This window comes from Octopus bimaculoides, chromosome 11, assembly GCF_046866305.1.
Source record: "Octopus bimaculoides isolate indiv1 chromosome 11, ASM4686630v1, whole genome shotgun sequence".
Classification (NCBI taxonomy): Eukaryota; Metazoa; Mollusca; class Cephalopoda; order Octopoda; family Octopodidae; genus Octopus; species Octopus bimaculoides.
Window position 1 is genome coordinate 45,251,453 of NC_142938.1, and position 19,880 is coordinate 45,271,332.

Here is a 19,880-nt window from a genome sequence, read left to right on the forward strand (position 1 = left end):
TAATATTATACAAACACTTAGAAAACAGTACAAGTTTTACAGAGAGTGTGGTCATAGCTGTGTGATTGAGAAGTTTGCTCCCCAATCAAATGGTCTTGGGTTCAACCCCACTGCATAGCACCTTGGGAAAATGTCTTCTGAGCTGACAAAAGATAGAAACACACACTCACGCCCATATTATATATGTATGTGTGTTTGTGTGTGTTCAGATTTTCCTTAGAGGTTGTAAACGAGGGCTTTGCTGACTGTCATTTGCTTGCAGTCCACTGCAAAAGCATGTCTTGACTGTTTGTTGATAGACTGTGAGATTATTGCTTGGAAATAAGTCAGGACTAGCAGTTAAAAGAGTGGTAGTGGTAGTGGTGATAACAGTGGTGGCGGCAACGGTGGTGGTGATTCTCTGTTGTTTAATCCATTCTGTGCAACTAATCAGAGAAAATAGCATTAGCATCAAAAATAACAAAAACATCAAGATTATTCATTAACTTGATCACTTTTCAGCAGATCTAAAATTTTAGTGAATTACTGTTGAATAAATAATAAAAACTAGATTATCCATCAAATTGTCTCGCTTCAAGGTTCCTACTGACTACAAGATCATGAAATTTAGTTGATTTCTAGCTATTTTGTCGCTGTTATTGTAGATTAGCCTCAGATCAACTCTGCTCATGCAGACTTATGATCAGAGCTATTCCATCTTTTGTAGAATGTGTAGGACAACATTATCTAATATGCCCATTCCTTATTTAAGATGTGATTTAAGGAAGATTTGGCTGATGTTTCTAGTGGTATCCTCATAGCTGTTGTTGCTATTCAGCAAACAGAACCACTACAACCACCACTTCCTCTTTCTCCTATTCCTCTCTCTAAGAATTTTGCCTACAGTAAGTTTTGTGCATAGTGCTGTTGGCATTAATTATACAAATTCTCTACTTATTAATTTTTATTAATCATATTAATTATACATAATCTCATTAATTATACAAATTCTCTACTGCTTTTATCAATGAGCTACACTTTTCTCTTTGGTACATATTTTGGCCCAAAGGAATAGTTTTGCATCATTTCTGGAAACACCTGACACCAAAAGTTTTAAAACCCAGTAATCTGGCTGTATGCAAGTGTTTTGAAAATTCCCTACAGAATAACAACCATGCTCTGCATAGTTACAACTGCCCTTTGGCAAAGCACAGTACCCATTCGGCCACTTTGCCAGGGATACTGCGAAGTCATGGGACTGCAGCATGGCAGATTGAGAAGAGGTAGTGGAAGAAATCAACTGAGCTAATGGTGCTTCTTACTTTGATGCTGAGTGCAGGAATCCTAGAAGATCAATGGTCAGGACCTCCAAGCTCTATCAAGAGAGTAACTGCAACACATCCTTAGGGGTGGCATCCATGGTTCTGTAATCAGCTAATGAAAGATGCACTATGACCCAAGCTCCCAATTCAAATTCATAATAATGGAATTTGATGGTGACAAAAAGTCTTGGGAATCTGTGAAAGCAGTGTAAAAAATAAAATCTGGCTGTTATTGTTGCTATTTTGAGCAGTATTAATTTATCTCAAACTGGCTGATTACACAGTAGTTGACCAAATATTTGGAATTAATCCATTATTGCAATTGTGTGAGAGCCAGTGAACAGATGTGTTGTGATAACATGTACTGTGCATTTGCTAATTGCTTAGATGCCTATGTAGTAATGAGCATGCACAGACACTGTCTCAACTATTCCATTCTTTGATCCAATGACACATCTAGAGTGTGACAGTTGGAGGGAGGAAGAGAAAGCTGCACTAGCACTCAACTGGTATTTATTTTCGGGTGAATGCATTGGAACATTGTGAAAGGAAGTGCCTTGCTGAAGAACACAACATGTTACCTAGTCCAGGAATTAAATCCATGACATTATGATCTTGAATCAAACACTCAAACCCACTGGTTCCCAAACTGTGTGCTGTAAGATGTAATTAGGTGTGCCTTGAAAAAGTAAGATTATATTTCAAAATATGGAAAATACAAATCGAAATTCACTAGAACGAGAGGTTGTTGTGTCATTCAATTCATTTAGGCTAATTATGGTATGATGGTGTTATTCAATTTTGAATCTGAAATTTCACAAGGATAAGAACTAAATTAGCATCAATCTATCCTCGAAATTGATGTTTGATGGACATATTCAGTGCACGACGATGTTTCAGTTTATTTCGGCCTTAGCCTCTGTAGTTTTCATTTCAATAAGTGTGAAAAATATATTATTGAACTAAATCTTTTAATACATCCTCACATATTGCAGCTGTATTTCAAATTTTTTCACTCATATAGTGGTGAGAATTTTCATCTTTTCAATTAATTTTGAAAGACTTCAAATAATATGTGACATGCTGCCACTTTTCACAGCTCACTGGTCACTTGTCTCAGTTTGACTCTATTAGTGATCTGTGCTCTTTGTGTGATACAATTTATATTAACAGACTAAATTACCCATAAAATGGAAAAGTTTATTAATATAGCTTTCAGCCTTAAGATTTACAGCCTAAACATATGATCTGTATTCTAAAACACTTCTACTACAGCCCTGGACTGACAGAAGCCTTGTGAGTAGATTTGGTGGATGAAAACTGGAAGAAGTCCCAGGCATGACTGTGTTGTTAAGAAGCTCACTTTGCAATCATGTGGTTTCAGGTTCAGTCTCATTCCACAGCACCTTGGGCAAGTGTCTTTCACTCTAGCTCTGGGCAGACCAATACCTTTTGAGTCACTTTGGTAGCTGGAAATTGTGTGGAAGCCAGTTGTGTGTGTTTATGTGTGTTTATATGTGTGTGTAGTGTGTGTGTGTTTGTGTTTATGTTAGTCTTTTTCACCACTTGACAACTGATATTGGTTTGTTTATTTCCCTGTAACCTCGTGGTTTGACAAAAAAGGCTAATAGAATAAATACATACTGGATTTTATTTGTACAACTAAACCCTTCAAGGTGATGCCCCAGCACGGCTGCAATCCAATGATTAAATCAAGTAAATGATGAAATATAAACATACAAGGGTCAGCTGAAAAGTTCATAGGCTATCCAAGATACTCTCATGGAACGTGACCAAATGAGGTTTATTTTTCAACATCATCCCCTTTGCAGTCCACACTCTTTCATTAGTGTTGCAGTGTTTGGATCCCATTGGTGTAGAAGCTTTCATCCTGATGGTTAAAAGAGTCATCAACAGCAGATATGATGTCATCATCACTGCAATGCACCAGTATTGCAAGTGTTTTTTTCATGTTGGAGAACAGATGATAGTCAGATGGGGCCAAATCAGAATACGCTGGGTGATCAACCAGTTCAAAGCCTCACTGATGAAACAAGAGAGACCCCTTGTGTCAGTTTTTCTGGGCATTTGGTTTTGATAGCTTTTTGTAACTGCCACAGCAAGTTGGCAAGGCACTCTCCATTGATGGTGTGGCCTGTTTGAAGATAGTCAATAAATGCAATGCCTTTTGCATCCCAAAAAACTTAGGCCAGCACCTTCTCTGCAGATGAAATGGCCTTTGCTCTGTTTGGAATAGGTGAGGAGGGGTGTTTCTACTGCATGGATTGTCTCTGGTTCAAAGTGATGAAACCAATGTTCATTCTGGGTTAGAAAACATTCAAGGAAATCAGCTTGACCTGCCTGAAACAATGTCAGATTTTCCCATGGTGTCATCAGCCTGGTGTGCTTTTGATCAGGTGTCAGAAGATGTGATACTCACCAAACAAAAACCTTCATTGTACAAAATATTCCCAACTCTCTCATAGGATATGCTAATGTCATTGGCTATTTGATTTATGGTCAATCTCCTGTCATCTATGTGGTGAACACTATCAAAGCTATAAGTCTTTTTTGAACACTGAGATGTCAGTTTACCTGAAAAGAAACAATGAAGTTATTAATAAGAAGAGTTGAAATTAATACAAGCAAGATTTCACAGGTCTAGCATTGCTTCTTGATAGTCAGACTGAACTTTTCAGCCCATCCTTGTACATGTGTGTGCATGTATGTATGTTTGTGACCCTTTGTCATGATATTAATTGTACGAAGCATGTGTACAAATACCACCATCATATGAGTTGTGTCCTTTGCTTCCAGTCTTTTGTGAAAGCAACTGGCCATGGAGAAATATTACCTTACTTGGAAACATGAAGGTTGGTGACAGGAAGGGCATCCAAGTCATAGAATATCTGCTTCAATGAATCCCAACTAATCTAAGCATGCATGGAAAAGTGAATGTTAAAAACAATAACAATGAAAATGATGATATGCACATACTTGCATGCACACATGCACACACACACACACACACACACACACACACACCTGACAGGTTTCTGCACAGTTTTCACCAAACAAATTTGACTCACAAGACTTTGGTTAATTCAAGACTTTGATAGAAGATATCCAAGCTGCTATGTAGTGGTATCGAATACAGAATCACATGATTGTAATACCTACACTCATGTGATAGGTCAGACTCACTTTGGTTACCTGTTCTCTTTTTCCCACCAAAAATCAGGCTTTCTGTCTTATCAACTGCAATCTTTTGATTTATTTGTGGTTAAACTCAATACATGACCTGGTTTTGCTCCCCACTTGGAATTGTTTTGACTAATGTCACAAATGTTCTTACATTTTTTTTAGTAAGGAATCAATGACAAAGCATTTCCAGCAACTTCTCTGCTACAAATCTGAACTGTTTCTGTCTATGTTATGAATCTTTCCCTTTACAAATCACTGAATCTTCTATTGTAAGATAAACTAATCTGTAAATAGTAGCTGAAAGGTTTGTTTTCTTTCTTTTTCTTCTTTTTTTTTTTAATAATGCTGTACTTACTGTGAAATATTATATAGGAGTAGAGGAAATTGGTATCATACCAAAAGGTTTAGTTGAGAGAGAGAGAGAGAGAATAAAAGATGGAGATATGGATAAAAGAAGGAGATACTGCAAAGGTAGAAAGATAAAGAACAAAGAAAATACATCTCTGGAAGCCAGGGAAAGAAAGAGAGAAAATGAGTGAGTGAGCAAATAAAAGATTGAAAGAAAAGAGAAAGAAAGACAATAAGATGCTGAGTGAATTGGGGAAAGATTGGAGTCAACAGGAATGAGTGAAAATGTAGAAAATGAGAGAAAAACAAAGAAAGCAAGAGAAAAGGTAGAAAGAGTAAGTGAAATATAAGAGAGCATAAATGGGAGGTGTGGGAGAATCGAATGCAATTTTTGAAGGTGTGAGGGGGAAGATATAGGCAGAGAAAGATAGAGAGAAGGAGTGAGATAATTTGAGGAAGCAATAAAGGTGGCGAGAAGAGGTTTTGAGAGAGGAAGAAGAAGCAAAAGATGCAAGTGAGAGATACTGATGTAAAGAGACAGCTGGAGAATGGGAATAGAGGGAGTAGATAAAAGTGTGTGAGAGAGACACTGACAGACAAGCAGAGAAAGAGAGAGAGAGAGAGTGAATGAGTGGGTGAGAGTAGCAGGAGCAAGCAAAAGAGGCATGTGAGATAAAGAGAGTAAGTGTGTGTGTAAATGAAGGGTGGGAGGAGAGGGAGCAAACAAAGGAGGATTATGTACAAAAGAGAGGAAGAGAGACTGATAGACAAGCAGAGAGAGAGAGAGTGTGTAGGAGTAGAGGGGTTATCAAAAGAAGAAAGCGAAAGAAGAGGGAGAGAGAGAGACAGACAGGACACTGGCACAGAGGACATACGTAGAGGGAGAGAGAAAAGTGTGTAATATGATATCTGGTGTTGAAGAAAGTGATGATTTGCAGGAAAAGCTAAGTAAATCTTGAACAGCAGCAGTCAGAAATTCAATGGCGTTTATCCAAGAACTTGAAGACTCTAATCCATGTTGCTACCATGCTGCTGGCAGGTTTCATGTGAATTTAGATTCTGTCAAATTAGAAATTGCATTCATCAGGTTCTCATTAGGGGAATGTTTGCAAAAAGAAGTTTATCTTTCTTTTTCAATCTCCTTTTTTATTTCTTTCTCTTTTTTTTTTTTTTTGCATGGTATTTTTTGTTTTCATTTCTTCTAATCACACTATTTTCCTGCTCCCCTCCCCTCCTACTCCTCCCCCATCGTCATTATCATTGCAATCATCATCACCCTCATCATCTTTACCATCATTCTTATCCTCTCCTTTTCTTCTACACTCTTTTTTTTCATCTACATCATCGTTGTCGTCATCATCATCATAACCATCATCATCATCCTCATCACCATCATCATCAACATCATTATCATCCTTCACCTTTATCAGTTCTCAATTTGAGAATAGTATTTCATAAACAAAGTTTCTTTTCTGTAGTGTTTTATTTTTTTTTTTTATTCCAGAGCATCATCCTTTCTAGTCACTTCCTTATAATTTATTGATTACTCGAGGCATTGCAGCATATCTATCTATCTATCTATCTATCTATCTATCTATCTATCTATCTATCTATCTATCTATCTATCTATCTATCTATCTATCTATCTATCTATTTATCTATCTATCTGTCTCTCTATCTATCTATTTATCTATCTATCTATCTATCTATCTATCTATCTATCTATCTATCTATCTATCTATCTGTCTGTCTATTTATCTATGTATCTGTCTGTTCCTCACTGACTGCCCATCTGCCTTTCTCAAATACTTTTCACTCTCTTCGTCTTATCTTTCCTTAACCATCTTACTCTTACTTTCACAGAATATTCTGTTCAAGTTGTACTCACACACACACACACACACACACACACACACACACACACATACACACACATACACACTCACATACACTCATTCTAACCTCTCTTTCTCTCCAATTCTCTCTCTCAGAAACACAATCTCTGTTTTCTACTCCTTTTCTGAATAGTTTATAGCCCCTAATTATGTTGGAGTTTTTATGGGAGGTTCTTTTTTTTATATTTTTTCTGCAAACTTCAGTTTAACTACTAGTTAAAAAAAAAAATGAAATATAAAAAAAAAACTTCTAATTCATCAGCAATGGACATATTTTGTAAGATAAATTTTTGCATCTGTCATAGAGTTTCTCCTCACCTTCATCTCTTTGAACTGTTAAATGTTCTAGAATAATTTAATCTAAGCTTTATGAGCTTCAATTCTTCTCTTTCACCTTTTATACTCACTTCTTCATTGTTGTTGGGGTTTTTTCCTCATAGATCACTCCCTCACTGCCCCCTCTCTCCACACACACACACACACACACACACACACACACACACACACACACACAGAGAAATCTAAGCCCAGAGATATTCCATTTCTAGACAGGAATGTTGAAAGGTAATCTGAAGTATTTAATACTTGTGTTTCTCTGGTAGCGAAATTATCCCTTTCTCTGCTTGCATAACAAACAAAAACTAAAAAGAGGGTAAGAATGAACAGCTGAGATTTGTAGGACTTTGACATCTTGTGACTTGTGGAAAGATTAATTCAATGAACAAACTTCTTCATTGACATTGATATAGTTCAAACCAACAAAACTGTGTTTGATGATAAGTTGGTCACTTGACCTTCTAGGTGTATAGCTAACGTATCAACATCTTATTCTATTTTCAGTTTGACTGTGTTCTTTCTCAACAGGAATGTTGAAAAATGATATAAGATATTTAAGGCTTTGTACTTTTCCTTCCTACTTCTTTTCATGAAAACTAAAATTGCCTCAATAAAATTAAAAAGCAGAGGTAGAGGCTTTTTTTAATTTTTTTTTTTACATAAGCTGATGAAATAGGCTATACTGGGATTGATGCCACTTTTGGCAATGGTTTATTTTGGTAGGCTGAATTTTGGTGTAGAACCCTAATGTTTGATTTATATCTTTTGCATTATGGGTTTACTTGGATTACTTTGACTACTTAACAATAAATCAACAAGGCGCGGGAGTGGCTGTGTGGTAAGTAGCTTGCTTACCAACCATATGGTTCTGGGTTCAGTCCCACTGTGTGACACCTTGGGCAAGTGTCTTCTACTATAGCCCCGGGCCAACCAAAGCCTTGTGAGTGGATTTGGTAGACGGAAACTGAAAGGCGCCCGTCGTATATATATATATATATATATGTATATGTGTGTATATGTTTGTGTATCTGTGTTTGTTCCCCCCAACATCGCTTGACAACCAATGCTGGTGTGTTTACATCCCCATAACTTAGCGGTTCAGCAAAAGAGACTGATAGAATAAGTACTAAGCTTCCAAAGAATAAGTCCTGGGGTCGATTTGCTCGACTAAAGGCGGTGCTCCAGCATGGCCGCAGTCAAATGACTGAAACAAGTAAAAGAGAGCAAGAGAACCTCTACATCAGTGGTTCTCAATGGGGATCCATATGACCCCTTGTGGTCATATAAGATTTTGGAGTGTCTACACAAGCAAAATAGTGAATTGGGTCCACAGTAGTATTTTATGAGTCCCTGAAAATTTTTTACTTCAGATATAAGAAACAACTAGGTTTCTTTCTCTCATGTTTTACACAGTTTAGCCTACACAAGTGAATGTGTAGAAAACAAAATAAGAATTTTGAAAGAAATATCTATAAAACTAGATTTCAAACATCGAATAGCTATGGGGGTCCACCAGAATAAAATAGTAATCAAAGGAGTCTATAGGTAAAAATGCTTGAGAACCACTGCTCTACATGGATGCTCAACCTGAGAGTAGTAGAAATGCTAGCAAATCCCACTCAAATCATAACCCCTAAAAATGAAAGGACACATTTTAATACTTTAATACATCGATAAAAATTACTTTGATCTAAATGAATGAATACATCCTCTTTGTCTCAGCTGGTATTTCTCTTTTCAAAAATTCACTTCATTGCAGCATGAGTATATTATAACTGACTTCTTATTGGGTCAACTAGAGCATTGATACATATAACCTTATTTCTAACATTCACTTTAGTTTTATATATTGATTTCAAGACTAACAACTTTGGAGGAGGGGAGGTAAGTTGATTACATCATCCCCAATACTCAACTGGTACTTATTTTATCAACCCCAAAAGGATGAAAGGTAAAGTCAACCTCAGTGGAATTTGAACTCAGAAGTAAAGTCAAACAAAATGCCACTAGTCATTTTGCCTGGTGTGCTTACAATTCTGCCTGCTTGCTGCCTTACTTTAGTTTTATAGACTAACTAGAAGAATACCTAGCACTGCCTGGGAAACAAAGCACACCACTGGTAGCCAATCTATCGAATGAGAAATGATCATAATCGTATATAAATGTATTATTTTGAACACAATGAGTATATTATTTGAAATAGATGTACACATTTCTTTTTCACTTTCTAAAATAATATAACTCATGTAGAATAAATTAAATTATGCATTAGAAGCAGCTCAATAATGTAAACATTATTAATATCACATACTTATCCATTATTTAAAGACCAGGAGCCTCAGATTTTCATCAAGACAGATTTGTTTTAAAGATATATAGTGTTAAGAAAACACAGAAATGTTATCAATATTCAATTTGTGTGTGTATGTGTGTGTGTGTGTGTGTGTGTCTAAGTTGAATATCAAAATTATTTTATATACAATATATCATCAACATCATCATCATCAGTTAATGTCTATGTTCCATGCTGGCATGGGTTGTACAGCTTGACAGGATCTGATGGATCAAGGACTGCATCTTGCTCCTGTGTTCATTTTGGCATGGTTTCTAATACCGGATGCCCTTCTAACACCATTTATTTTACAAAGTGTACTGGGAGCTTTTTTGCTCTCTTTCCCCCTATCCACACAACTCTAACCCTAAACTCTATACCCCAGCCTTAAAACCTTACTTGATATCCTAATCTTATACCCTAACTCTAAACCAATTTCTTTTCTCACGGGAGTTAATCCATCTTTTATGTTTAATACATAAAAATCCTTAAAAAAAAGGAAAAATGTCAAATAGAAAAGTTATGGTTGGTTATGTACACTAAACAGGAAGTGTAAGGGTAGGCAAAAAGAGAAAATTTTAAACAATTTTTTTTTCAGAATCATAAAGAAATTTCTACCTAGAAATAGAAAAATAAAGAAGTTAGACTGGTGTGTGTGTGTGCCCACGTGTGTGTGTTAGAGCTGCTTTTCATTCAAAACTTTTGTTTTACTTGTGCAGCACCATTGCACATCAGCTGACAGGTTTAAACTATTAGCATATATATCTCACCTAGTGATGCAAATTCATTTCGGAGGTGACTTGAGTATATGTTGCCAATGAGCTGAGACAACAGCGAAATATCAATATCTACCATTCTCATTCACCTACAGATCATTTTATTTCACCTGGTTTTGAGGTATTAACCGTTTTTTAATACTTGATGCCTGAAAGGGACTTTCCTGGGACAAAATTCCGCAGTTAATCAGTGTTTATATTATTAGAGATGCTTCTAATTCAAAATTTATCATCGTCATCATCATCATCGTCATCCTTCTTTAACATCCATTTTCTGTGCTGGCATGGGTTGGACTGTTTGACCAGAGCTGGGAAGCTAAAGAACTGCACCAGGTTCCAGTCTGATTTGGATTGGTTTCTATGACTGGATGCCTTTCCTAACACCAACTACTTTACAGAGTGTGCTGGGTGCTTTTTACATGGCAACAGCACAGGTCTTTTGCTAGCTAATCCTCTTCAGCAGGGGAAGTGACATTAGCACTTCTGGTGTGGAGGATGGGTCTTCTTGAGTACAGCAAGGTTTCAGATATCTCGGTCCATTGTCAACTCCTCCATAAGAGTCAATGTCCTGAAATCATCCTTTAATGTGTGTGTGTGTGTGTGTGTGTGAAGGCACTTGGCCTACTGGTTAGGGCGTTGCACTCACAATCTCAAGATGATGGTTTCATTTTCAGACTGTCGGTGCATTGTGTTCTTGAGCAAAACACTTCATTTCATGTTACTCCAGTCCACTCAGCTGCAAATGGGTAACCCTGTATCATCATCATCATCATCTTCATTTAATGTCCACCTCTCGTGCTGAAACCAGCCAGGTAGAAGACTACACCAGACTTTTGTGTCTGTTTTGGCATGGTTTTTACGACTGGATGTCCTTCCTAACACCAACCTGTATATATGTATGTATGTGTGTATGGATGTATGTATGCATGCATACATATTTATTGGGTCATCCCATAAATAATGTGTTTTATTTTTCAATTGCATGAACTAAAAGTTGGGGTGGGGGATGGAATAACCTACCTGCATCAACTTACTATAAAAGCAGGTAGTAATTTTGCCTTCTTAGTGCAAGTTTTGAAGAGTGCTGTTCGATTTTAACAGTTATTTTTTCAAAGCTATAATGGAAGTGACAAAGGAGCAAATTTAGCATATTTTGCTTTATGAGTTCAATAAAGGCAACAACGCAACAGAAAGTGCAAGGAATATTAATGCAGTATATAGGGATCAGACAGTAAGCATAAGTCAGTGTCAACGGTAGTTCCAGCAATTCCGAGCTGGAAACTACAGCCTAGAACCTCATCCTGGAAGATCTGTAGAGCTTGATGAGGATGTCTTACAAACCCTGGTTGGAATAAATTCCCATTGTAACTGTTGAGGAACTAGCAGAGAAGCTTGGATTTGGTCACTCAACCATTCATTGACACCGTCGGAAAAGTTAACAAACTGGGTCAATGGGTTCCTCACAAACTTTCCAAGTCTAACCACACACAGAGAGTAAATGTGTGCTCTTCTTTGTTGTCACGTCTCATGAATGAATCTTTTTTGGACCGAATGGTGACTCATGACAAGAAATGGGTCCTCTATAAAAATGTCAAGTGCTGAAAATAGTGAGTAGGGAAAGGAGAAATACCAGCACCCCAGGTTAAAGAAGGTTTTCACCTACGTAAGTTATTGCTATCTGTTTGTGGGATATGAAAGGTTTAGTCCACTTTGAACTTTTAAACCCACACCAAACGATAAGAAAGGAAATCTACTGCAAGTAACTTGAGCAGCTTAGGTCAGCACTAGAAGAAAAATGACCATTTTTGGTTTCAAGACGAAAGGTGTTCTTCCATCAGGATAATACTCGGCCACATACAACGAGGTGACATTCCAAAGGCTGGAGCAGTTTGAATGGGAAATGATGCCCCACCCACCATATTTGCCAGACATTGCTCCACCTGATTATCATTTATTCTGCAGTCTTCAAAATCATTTGGACAGAAAAAATATGAATTCTGTAGATGAGGTCAGAATAGTACTGGAGGAGTATTTTTCATTACGGACAAGTGAATTTTGGAAGAGGTTCCTTGCAAGTCTACCATATAGCTGGAAGAACATTGTAGAAAATGAAGAGTATATTTTAGATTAAAAAAGAACTTTGTTTATCTTAATTTTGAAAAATAAAAGAAGTATAAAAAAACTGCATTATTTATGGGATGACCCAATATATGTATGTATGTATGGGTTATATATTACTTTAAGTATGTAAACTGTATGAAAAAAAAGGATATAATTCAACATAGGAACAAATGTTGTGGTGTAGACATTGTTTCATAGCCACATGGTTTTGAGTTTGATTCCAGTTGATACCATCAGTAGAAACTTAAAGTTAATATTATGTAGCTAGCATTGTTAAAAATAAATCATTGTAGTGTTTTTTTTCTTATTATAGATATCTATGTCTGTTTGCATGAATCTTCAGCCCTTTAGCATTTAGAGTGGCCATATCCGGCCAAAATATTTTACCTGTTTTAGCTTCAAACTTACCAGTTCAAGCCTCTCACACCTACCCTGCAGTGCCATTCTAAAAATAAATAATCTCATCATCAAAATCTCAAAGTTACAAGATAATGTTAGATTAATTGAAAACAATGTGAATAAATAAGTAATATATATGATGGAATAATCTACATGCTAAAGAGTTAAAATGCTCTAACTCGAGAGAATGCAAATTAAAAGGAGTTTCCCCCTTTCTCTCTCAGTCGATGTATGTTCCTATGTGTTTGTTGGGGAGTGAGTGTGTGTATGGGTATATGTCTGTGTGTGTGTGTGTGTGTTGATGTTATTCATGAATTTTTACATTTCTTGAACAGCTCAAAATTACTGGTCTGTATTAAAACAATAATCAACAACAGTCTTGGTTTTTCAGAGTTTTAGGTTGATGGATGAAGTGGAAGATATTTTAAGTAAAAGATTGTGTATCTAAGAGTACATTTGTTGGAACATTTTATTGGCACAATGTATAGTTTTGCTAAAATTATAGAACACACAAACAAAGAAACTTTGAATGTTAATATTATAAAGATCTAATGTATTAAGTACTACTATATGTATTGCTCACCTCTTCTCTCATCTGTAAATACTGTATTCTGTTTAGTCCATTCCGGTTCATTCCAGCATCATTGCATGGAACCTTGGGCAAGTGTCTTTCACTGTATAGCCTCTGGCCAACCAATGGATCTGGTAGACAATCTAAAAGAAGCCAATCATATATAAAAAATATATAAATGCACCTTTTAAAGCCTAGCTAGGTTCATGGGCCCGGTTTCTCGGTTTCAATGGAGTATGTGTTCCCCAGCTGAACGGGACGCCAGTCCATCGCAGCGCTACTCATTTTTGCCATCTGAGTGGACTGGAGCAACGTGAAATGAAGTGTTTTGCTCAAGAACACAATGCTTTGCCCGGTCCAGGAATCAAAACCACAATCTTACGATCATGATGCTGACACCCTAACCACTAAGCCACACGCTTCTACCAATCATATATATATATATATATATATATATATATATATATAGAGAGAGAGAGAGAGAGAGAGAGAGGGGTGGGGACATATATATGTACATGTGTGTGTCTTTGTATTTGTCACCCACCACTGCTTGACAGCCAGTGTTGGCTTCTTTACATCCCCATAACTTAGTGGTTTGACAAAAGTGACCAATAGGATAAGTGCCAGGCTTTAAAAAAATTAATTCTGTGATCAATTCATTTGATGAAAACCCATCAAGGTGGTACCCCAGCATGACTGCAGTCTAATGACTGCAACAAGGATAAGATAAAAGAGTTATTAATTTATTTATCTATTGTCTAATACGTGGTTGATCTTCACAATCCCTAAATCTTTATGACTTCTCTTTAAGAAGAATATTGCTTTCCATCATCTTACAATTTATCATTTGTGCAAGAATTCATGTGAAGGTTTGTAAATAGACAAATTATCTTCTTTTAGAGATTTGATGTTTCTTTATTTTCGTAGAATTAGGATGGGTTTTATTTATTCAGTAAGCCATTTTTGTTTTCAAATTTTTTTGTTAGACTGTTAAATGTTTTTACAACTGTTTCATTCAGCTTATTTTTATCAGTTCTAGAAACCTTTTAGCTATTGGTTCTTTGATGTATTGGGTTACTCTTATTTAAATGATTTTATCTATTTTATTTTGATATGTCATACATTTTGTTAACAATAGTATCATTGGTTACAATCCCCCCCCCCCCCGTGAACCAATCACTTCATTTCAGATTTTAAGTAATAAGGGAGTGTGTGTAATTTAGGTAGAAGGAATACCACAAAGTGTTTTTGTCTGACACATTGGTTTGTTATCTTGCTGATATGTATATCTTTTGTTGATATTCAACACACACACACACACACACACACACATACACACACACACACACATACACACATGTTTTTATACAATTGGCTTCAGTAAAATTCCTAACTATTCAATTTTGCTTACTGGTCAACAAAAGGCTCTGGTAAAAACATGCTTGTCCAAGGTGCTGTGCAGTGAGATCAAACTCGAATCAATGGTTACAAATAAAGTGCCTATACTTTCTGATTTGTTAGGTTTCTATTTTTATACTATCTTCCTATTTATACCTTGTATATATGGTTAGGGTGTTTATACCTTGTATGTGATTAGGGTGTTTGACTCATGATCATAAGGTCATGGGTTCAATTCCTGGACAGGAAAGCACACTGTGTCCTTGGACAAAGCACTTCTTTCTATGTTGCTCTAGTCTACTAATGAGAACTAGCCAGTTGTTGCTGCTACCCTTACTCCTTCCAACTATTACAACCTGGATATTCTGCCAAATTAAGAGTGAACAAACTGAGAGTATAAATGTCTGCTTATGACAACATAAATTCCTAAAATGATTGGCAAAAACATGGTACCTGCTACTAAACCATAATCACTTGAATGTGAAGGCTGACTAATTAATAAGTCAAAGAATAGGAGGCAGTACTCACGGTATTTGTGGGGATCAGCTGCCTTCCTTTTTGCTTCTTTGAATCTACTATTATCATCAAATATATCATCTTCTCTCATCAAATATATCCAACCATTAAAAAATTAAATACTTCTGTTTCTGTTCAGTTTGTTTTATAAACTGTTTGTGTGTCTTCTCTAATAATTCAGAAACTACAAAAACTAGAAATTCTTAATTTTTGATGAATGATTATGAAGCAAAATAACACAAAAAAGGGTGGGGGTGGGGGGTTGTATTTGTTTTTCCAAGTTTTACTTTTTCAGTTAATTATTTGGATATATGATACATAAATTGTGGTTGTGCAAAAAATGAAAGTAGTCGTACAAAGAAATGAAATACAATAACAAAAATATGGGTTATATGTAAAAAGGAAAAAAAAAAAATTCAAAGGAATACTATTAAAATACTTTCACACTCATAGATACATAACAACAACACAATTTCTTTCATATATTACTGGCTATAATACTTAGCAGAATATATTTACATTCACATGTTGGGAAAATTTATTTTTATTTATCATTCATTAACTTTTGGTTAGAATTGTTGAAACATGAAATAAACTATCCATGATGATTGTTAGCTGTCAGAACATTACATTCTTCAAAAGTTCCATGCTTCCCAAAATTTGCCAACATTACTCCTTACATGCCTATTCACCCTTTCCTCTGTGGCATTTTCACTGTTCATTTTTTCTGTCTTTTTGTGTGTATATATTGTGTACTGTATGGAGGCGCAATGGCCCAGTGGTTAGGGCAGCGGACTCGCGGTCATAGGATCGCAGTTTCGATTCCCAGACCGGGCGTTGTAAGTGTTTATTGAGCGAAAACACTTAAGGCTCCATGAGGCTCCGGCAGGGGATGGTGGCGAACCCTGCTGTACTCTTCCACCACAACTTTCTCTCACTCTTACTTCCTGTTTCTGTTGTGCCTGTAATTCAAAGGGTCAGCTTTGTCACACTGTGTCACGCTGAATATCCCCGAGAACTACATTAAGGGTACACGTGTCTGTGGAGTGCTCAGCCACTTGCATGTTAATTTCACGAGCAGGCTGTTCCATTGATTGGATCAACTGGAACCCTCGACATCGTAAGCGACGGAGTGCCAGCAATTGTGTACTGTGCACACACTTTTTGCTGTCATTGCTGTCTTTATTTGACTTAATGTTGCTTTCTGTCCCCTCTTTTACCCCTTTCCAACAAGCTGTCCCCTCTTTTACCCTTTTCCAACAATAAAGTAATAGAATAAATAAGAAATGGATGAACATCAGAACAGCCTTTCTTATTGTTGTTGTTTCGGATTTGTTGCTCATTATGGGCCTTGCTGCTCTCTATAATTTTGTATACTTCTCCAAAATTCTTCTGCTTTTCTTGTTGATGGTCAGTTGACTTTAGGTTTATTCTTATTCTTTTATTTGTTCTAAAGGATTTAGTCAAGCAAATTGATTTCAGTACCAATTTTTAAATCTAGTACTTATTCTGTTGGACTCTTTTTGCTGAACTGGTAAGTTATGGGGGCATAAACAGACTAACACAACACAAAAATGCACCTCATTACAGGATTCCACAGTTTCTGCTTTGTAAGGTATTGGTCAGCCCGGGGCTAATTTAGAAGACACCTATGAAGCAGTACAGTGGGACTGAACTTGAAACTATATGGCTGGGAAGCAAACTTAATCATACGGTCATGCCTGTGCCCACATAATTCTCCATAAAACCTCTTTCTTCTGTTCGTATAAGTATTACTGCTTTTTCCTATCTGGATTTTTTTGTAATTTTTATAAAGGTTCTGTGCTTCAGACATTCTTCTACTTCATAAATTTTTCCCATCATTATATTCCCATATATTTCTTACATTTTTTTTTTTATCTCACTTGTAGGTTTTTATGTCAAAATTTTATAATAATTGGTATATCTTTTCTTTTTCTTTTTTTCTAATCAAAATGTCTTTCTTTGATATTAATGTGGGTTTAGATGCTTCATCATGATGGCCTTTGAGACAGTATCCATTTCCTTTTGTGATTACTATGTCTGTTGTATAATTTATTTGGTTAATATCTATTATCTGTTTCCTAGCTATTTTTGAGAACTCCAACTAGTCTTGAAGGTAGATCTATTCAATCATTTTATTACTATCTTACTATACCCACCATCAGATATTTCTCATAATCTATTGTGTTCATATTTTATTAGTACCATTGTAGTTTACATTTTGTTGGTTAGCAAACTATAAGCATACAAGTTTTACTTTTAGTTTTTTATTTAGTTTTTTTTTTAGGGTAAGGGTATTGCCTTTCATTTCTTGTGGTTTTATAATGTTAGAAATATATTTGTTAACTTTAGAAATCTGTATTTGTAGTTTGATTTTTTGAATATTTTGTTATTTGACATTTATCCTTTGTTTATATTTTTCACTGTTTATTATTTATATTTTATTAGCTAGTTTTTTTTTTTCCCATGAGTATGTATCTCCTTTATATTAGATAGTCTGTGGACATCTAAATTTATTTTTTTATGAAGAAGATTTTTTTTTTCTCCAGAGAATAAGTCAATCATTATTGGTGTTATTATTTTAGGAACAGAGTATGCGTATAAGTATGTGTTAAGTTTGTGTATAAAATAAAAATGTATTTCTCTGAAGTCTATTTATGCATTTTCTATTTTATTATGGACTCTGACTAATAATGTCTAAGCCTTTGCTTAGACATTATTTGTGGTCATTTTTAGTCATTTGTAGTCATTTTTACAAGGTTCTTGCTTGAAATTATATTTGAATATTTGCAGAAAGTATTTATAAAAACATGATTTTCCTACTTTGGTACAATGTCTCAAACATAATTGATTAACCCTTTAGCATTCAGATTAGTCTTTCAAATGTATTGCTTATTTATTCACATTGTTTTGAATTAATCATGCATTATCTCATAGTTTCAAGATTTCAATGATGTGATTGAATGTTTTTTGAATGATATTGTAATGGAAGTATGAAAGGTCAAATCTGGTCAGTTTGAACATAAAACAGGCAGAATATTTTGGCCAGATATGGTCAGTTTAAATGCTAAAGTGTTAAATCAAACTTTCTAAATTCCTGGTACATATTTGTCAAACCTGAATGAATAAAAGAATAAAGTCAGTTGTGGCAGTATTTGAACTCAAAATGGTATGCATCCAGTTTAGTGTTCAACTGCTTTTGACATATCACTAATTAATTATTACTGATAATAATAGTTTTTAATAAGGCAGGAAATTTGTGAGTAAAGAGTGTAATTCTTGTTAATTAACAACAGTACTTGACTAAATACTTATTTTATCAACTAGAATATTGAATGGTGGAGATGATCACAGTGAAATCTGAACACCTAATGTAAAGGAATGTAATTAGATCCAAAAGTAAGGATAATGTTCCTTTCTAACATCGCCACAAGGTCACTCAATATGTAGGACAGTACAGTTGATTAGATTGAGACCAATATCTAACTTGCTCTAAGGTGGCAAGCTGGCAGAATTGTTACATGCCAGGCAAAATGCTTAACAGCTTTTTGTCTGTCTTTACATTCTGTGTTCAAATTCCACCAAGGTCAGCTTTACCTTTTATCCTTTCGGGGTCAATAATGTAAGCACCAGTTGAGCACTGGGATTGATGTAATCGACTAGCCTCCACCCAGAAATTGCTAGCCTTGTGCCAAAATTTGAAATCAATATTTGACTTGCTCTATTTGTATGGCCCCTAAAAGGGTAACAGCAAAGTCAATCTTGGTGAGATCTGAACTGGAAACACAAAGAGGCAGAAGAGGCAGAATACTGTAAGGAATTTTTATTCAGTGTGCTGCTGATTCTTCCATTCTCTGTCCTCAATAATGATTAATAGTTTCTAAGATAGACACAAGGTCACAAATTTAGAAGGAAGGGTTAAACCAATTAAATTTACTTTTTTTGAATGGTACTTTATTGGAAGAGTGAAAGGTAAAAATTAACTTTAATGGGATTTAATCCCAAAAATTAAAAAGCCAGAAGAAATACCACCTGGTATTTTTTCCAAAACTCGGTCAATTCTGCCATTCATAATGATTTCTTACAATATTAATGACAGCAACATTTTTCACAAAGACATGATATTGATTATTTTATAATTGTGTTTTCTCTTCTCTTTTTATTTTTTCATTTATTCAGCAAAATTGAAATCTTTCCCTGAGATATTAAGTTTATCTGATCCTGATTTGAAAAGAGCAACAAATCTATCAACCCGAGATGTGCAAATTCTAAAAGGAGCTGTTGCTGAGTCTATTCCTATGTTACCTGTTGTCACAGGTGAATATTCAACTTTTTATTGTTACGTATTATAACTTACAAATTTTGATGATAAAAAATTCAGAACTCATTATTTTATGACTCAAATCCGTGTTTAGTTAACTTCTGATATAAACAGACTGGTCATAAAGAGATAAGGGATTCAGGTGTGCAGTGATTAATAAGGAGAAAAAAAGAAAGCTTAAATACTTATTTATTCTTGACATTAGAGTTGTAGATATATAGATAAGCTCAGTTGTTCAGTATTTCAAAATCAAAAGTGTCTGTGAGCATCTGTGACCACTTGTTGATGGATTGACTTCAGAGAACAGAGAATGAGGATTTCTAGCATTCATGCACAGGTGT

General features: G+C 35.4%; 1 protein-coding gene across 1 annotated transcript in view; it reads left to right on the forward strand.

Annotated features, from left to right (window-relative positions):
* The window catches only part of LOC106879834 (DNA repair protein XRCC3), a 198,497-nt gene that overhangs the window by 67,771 nt on the left and 110,846 nt on the right, over positions 1 to 19,880 (forward strand). The window contains exon 2 of the mRNA XM_014929538.3: positions 19,398 to 19,535. Within this exon, the coding sequence (XP_014785024.1) occupies positions 19,398 to 19,535 (138 nt within the window). The remainder of the gene's footprint in view (positions 1 to 19,397; positions 19,536 to 19,880) is intronic.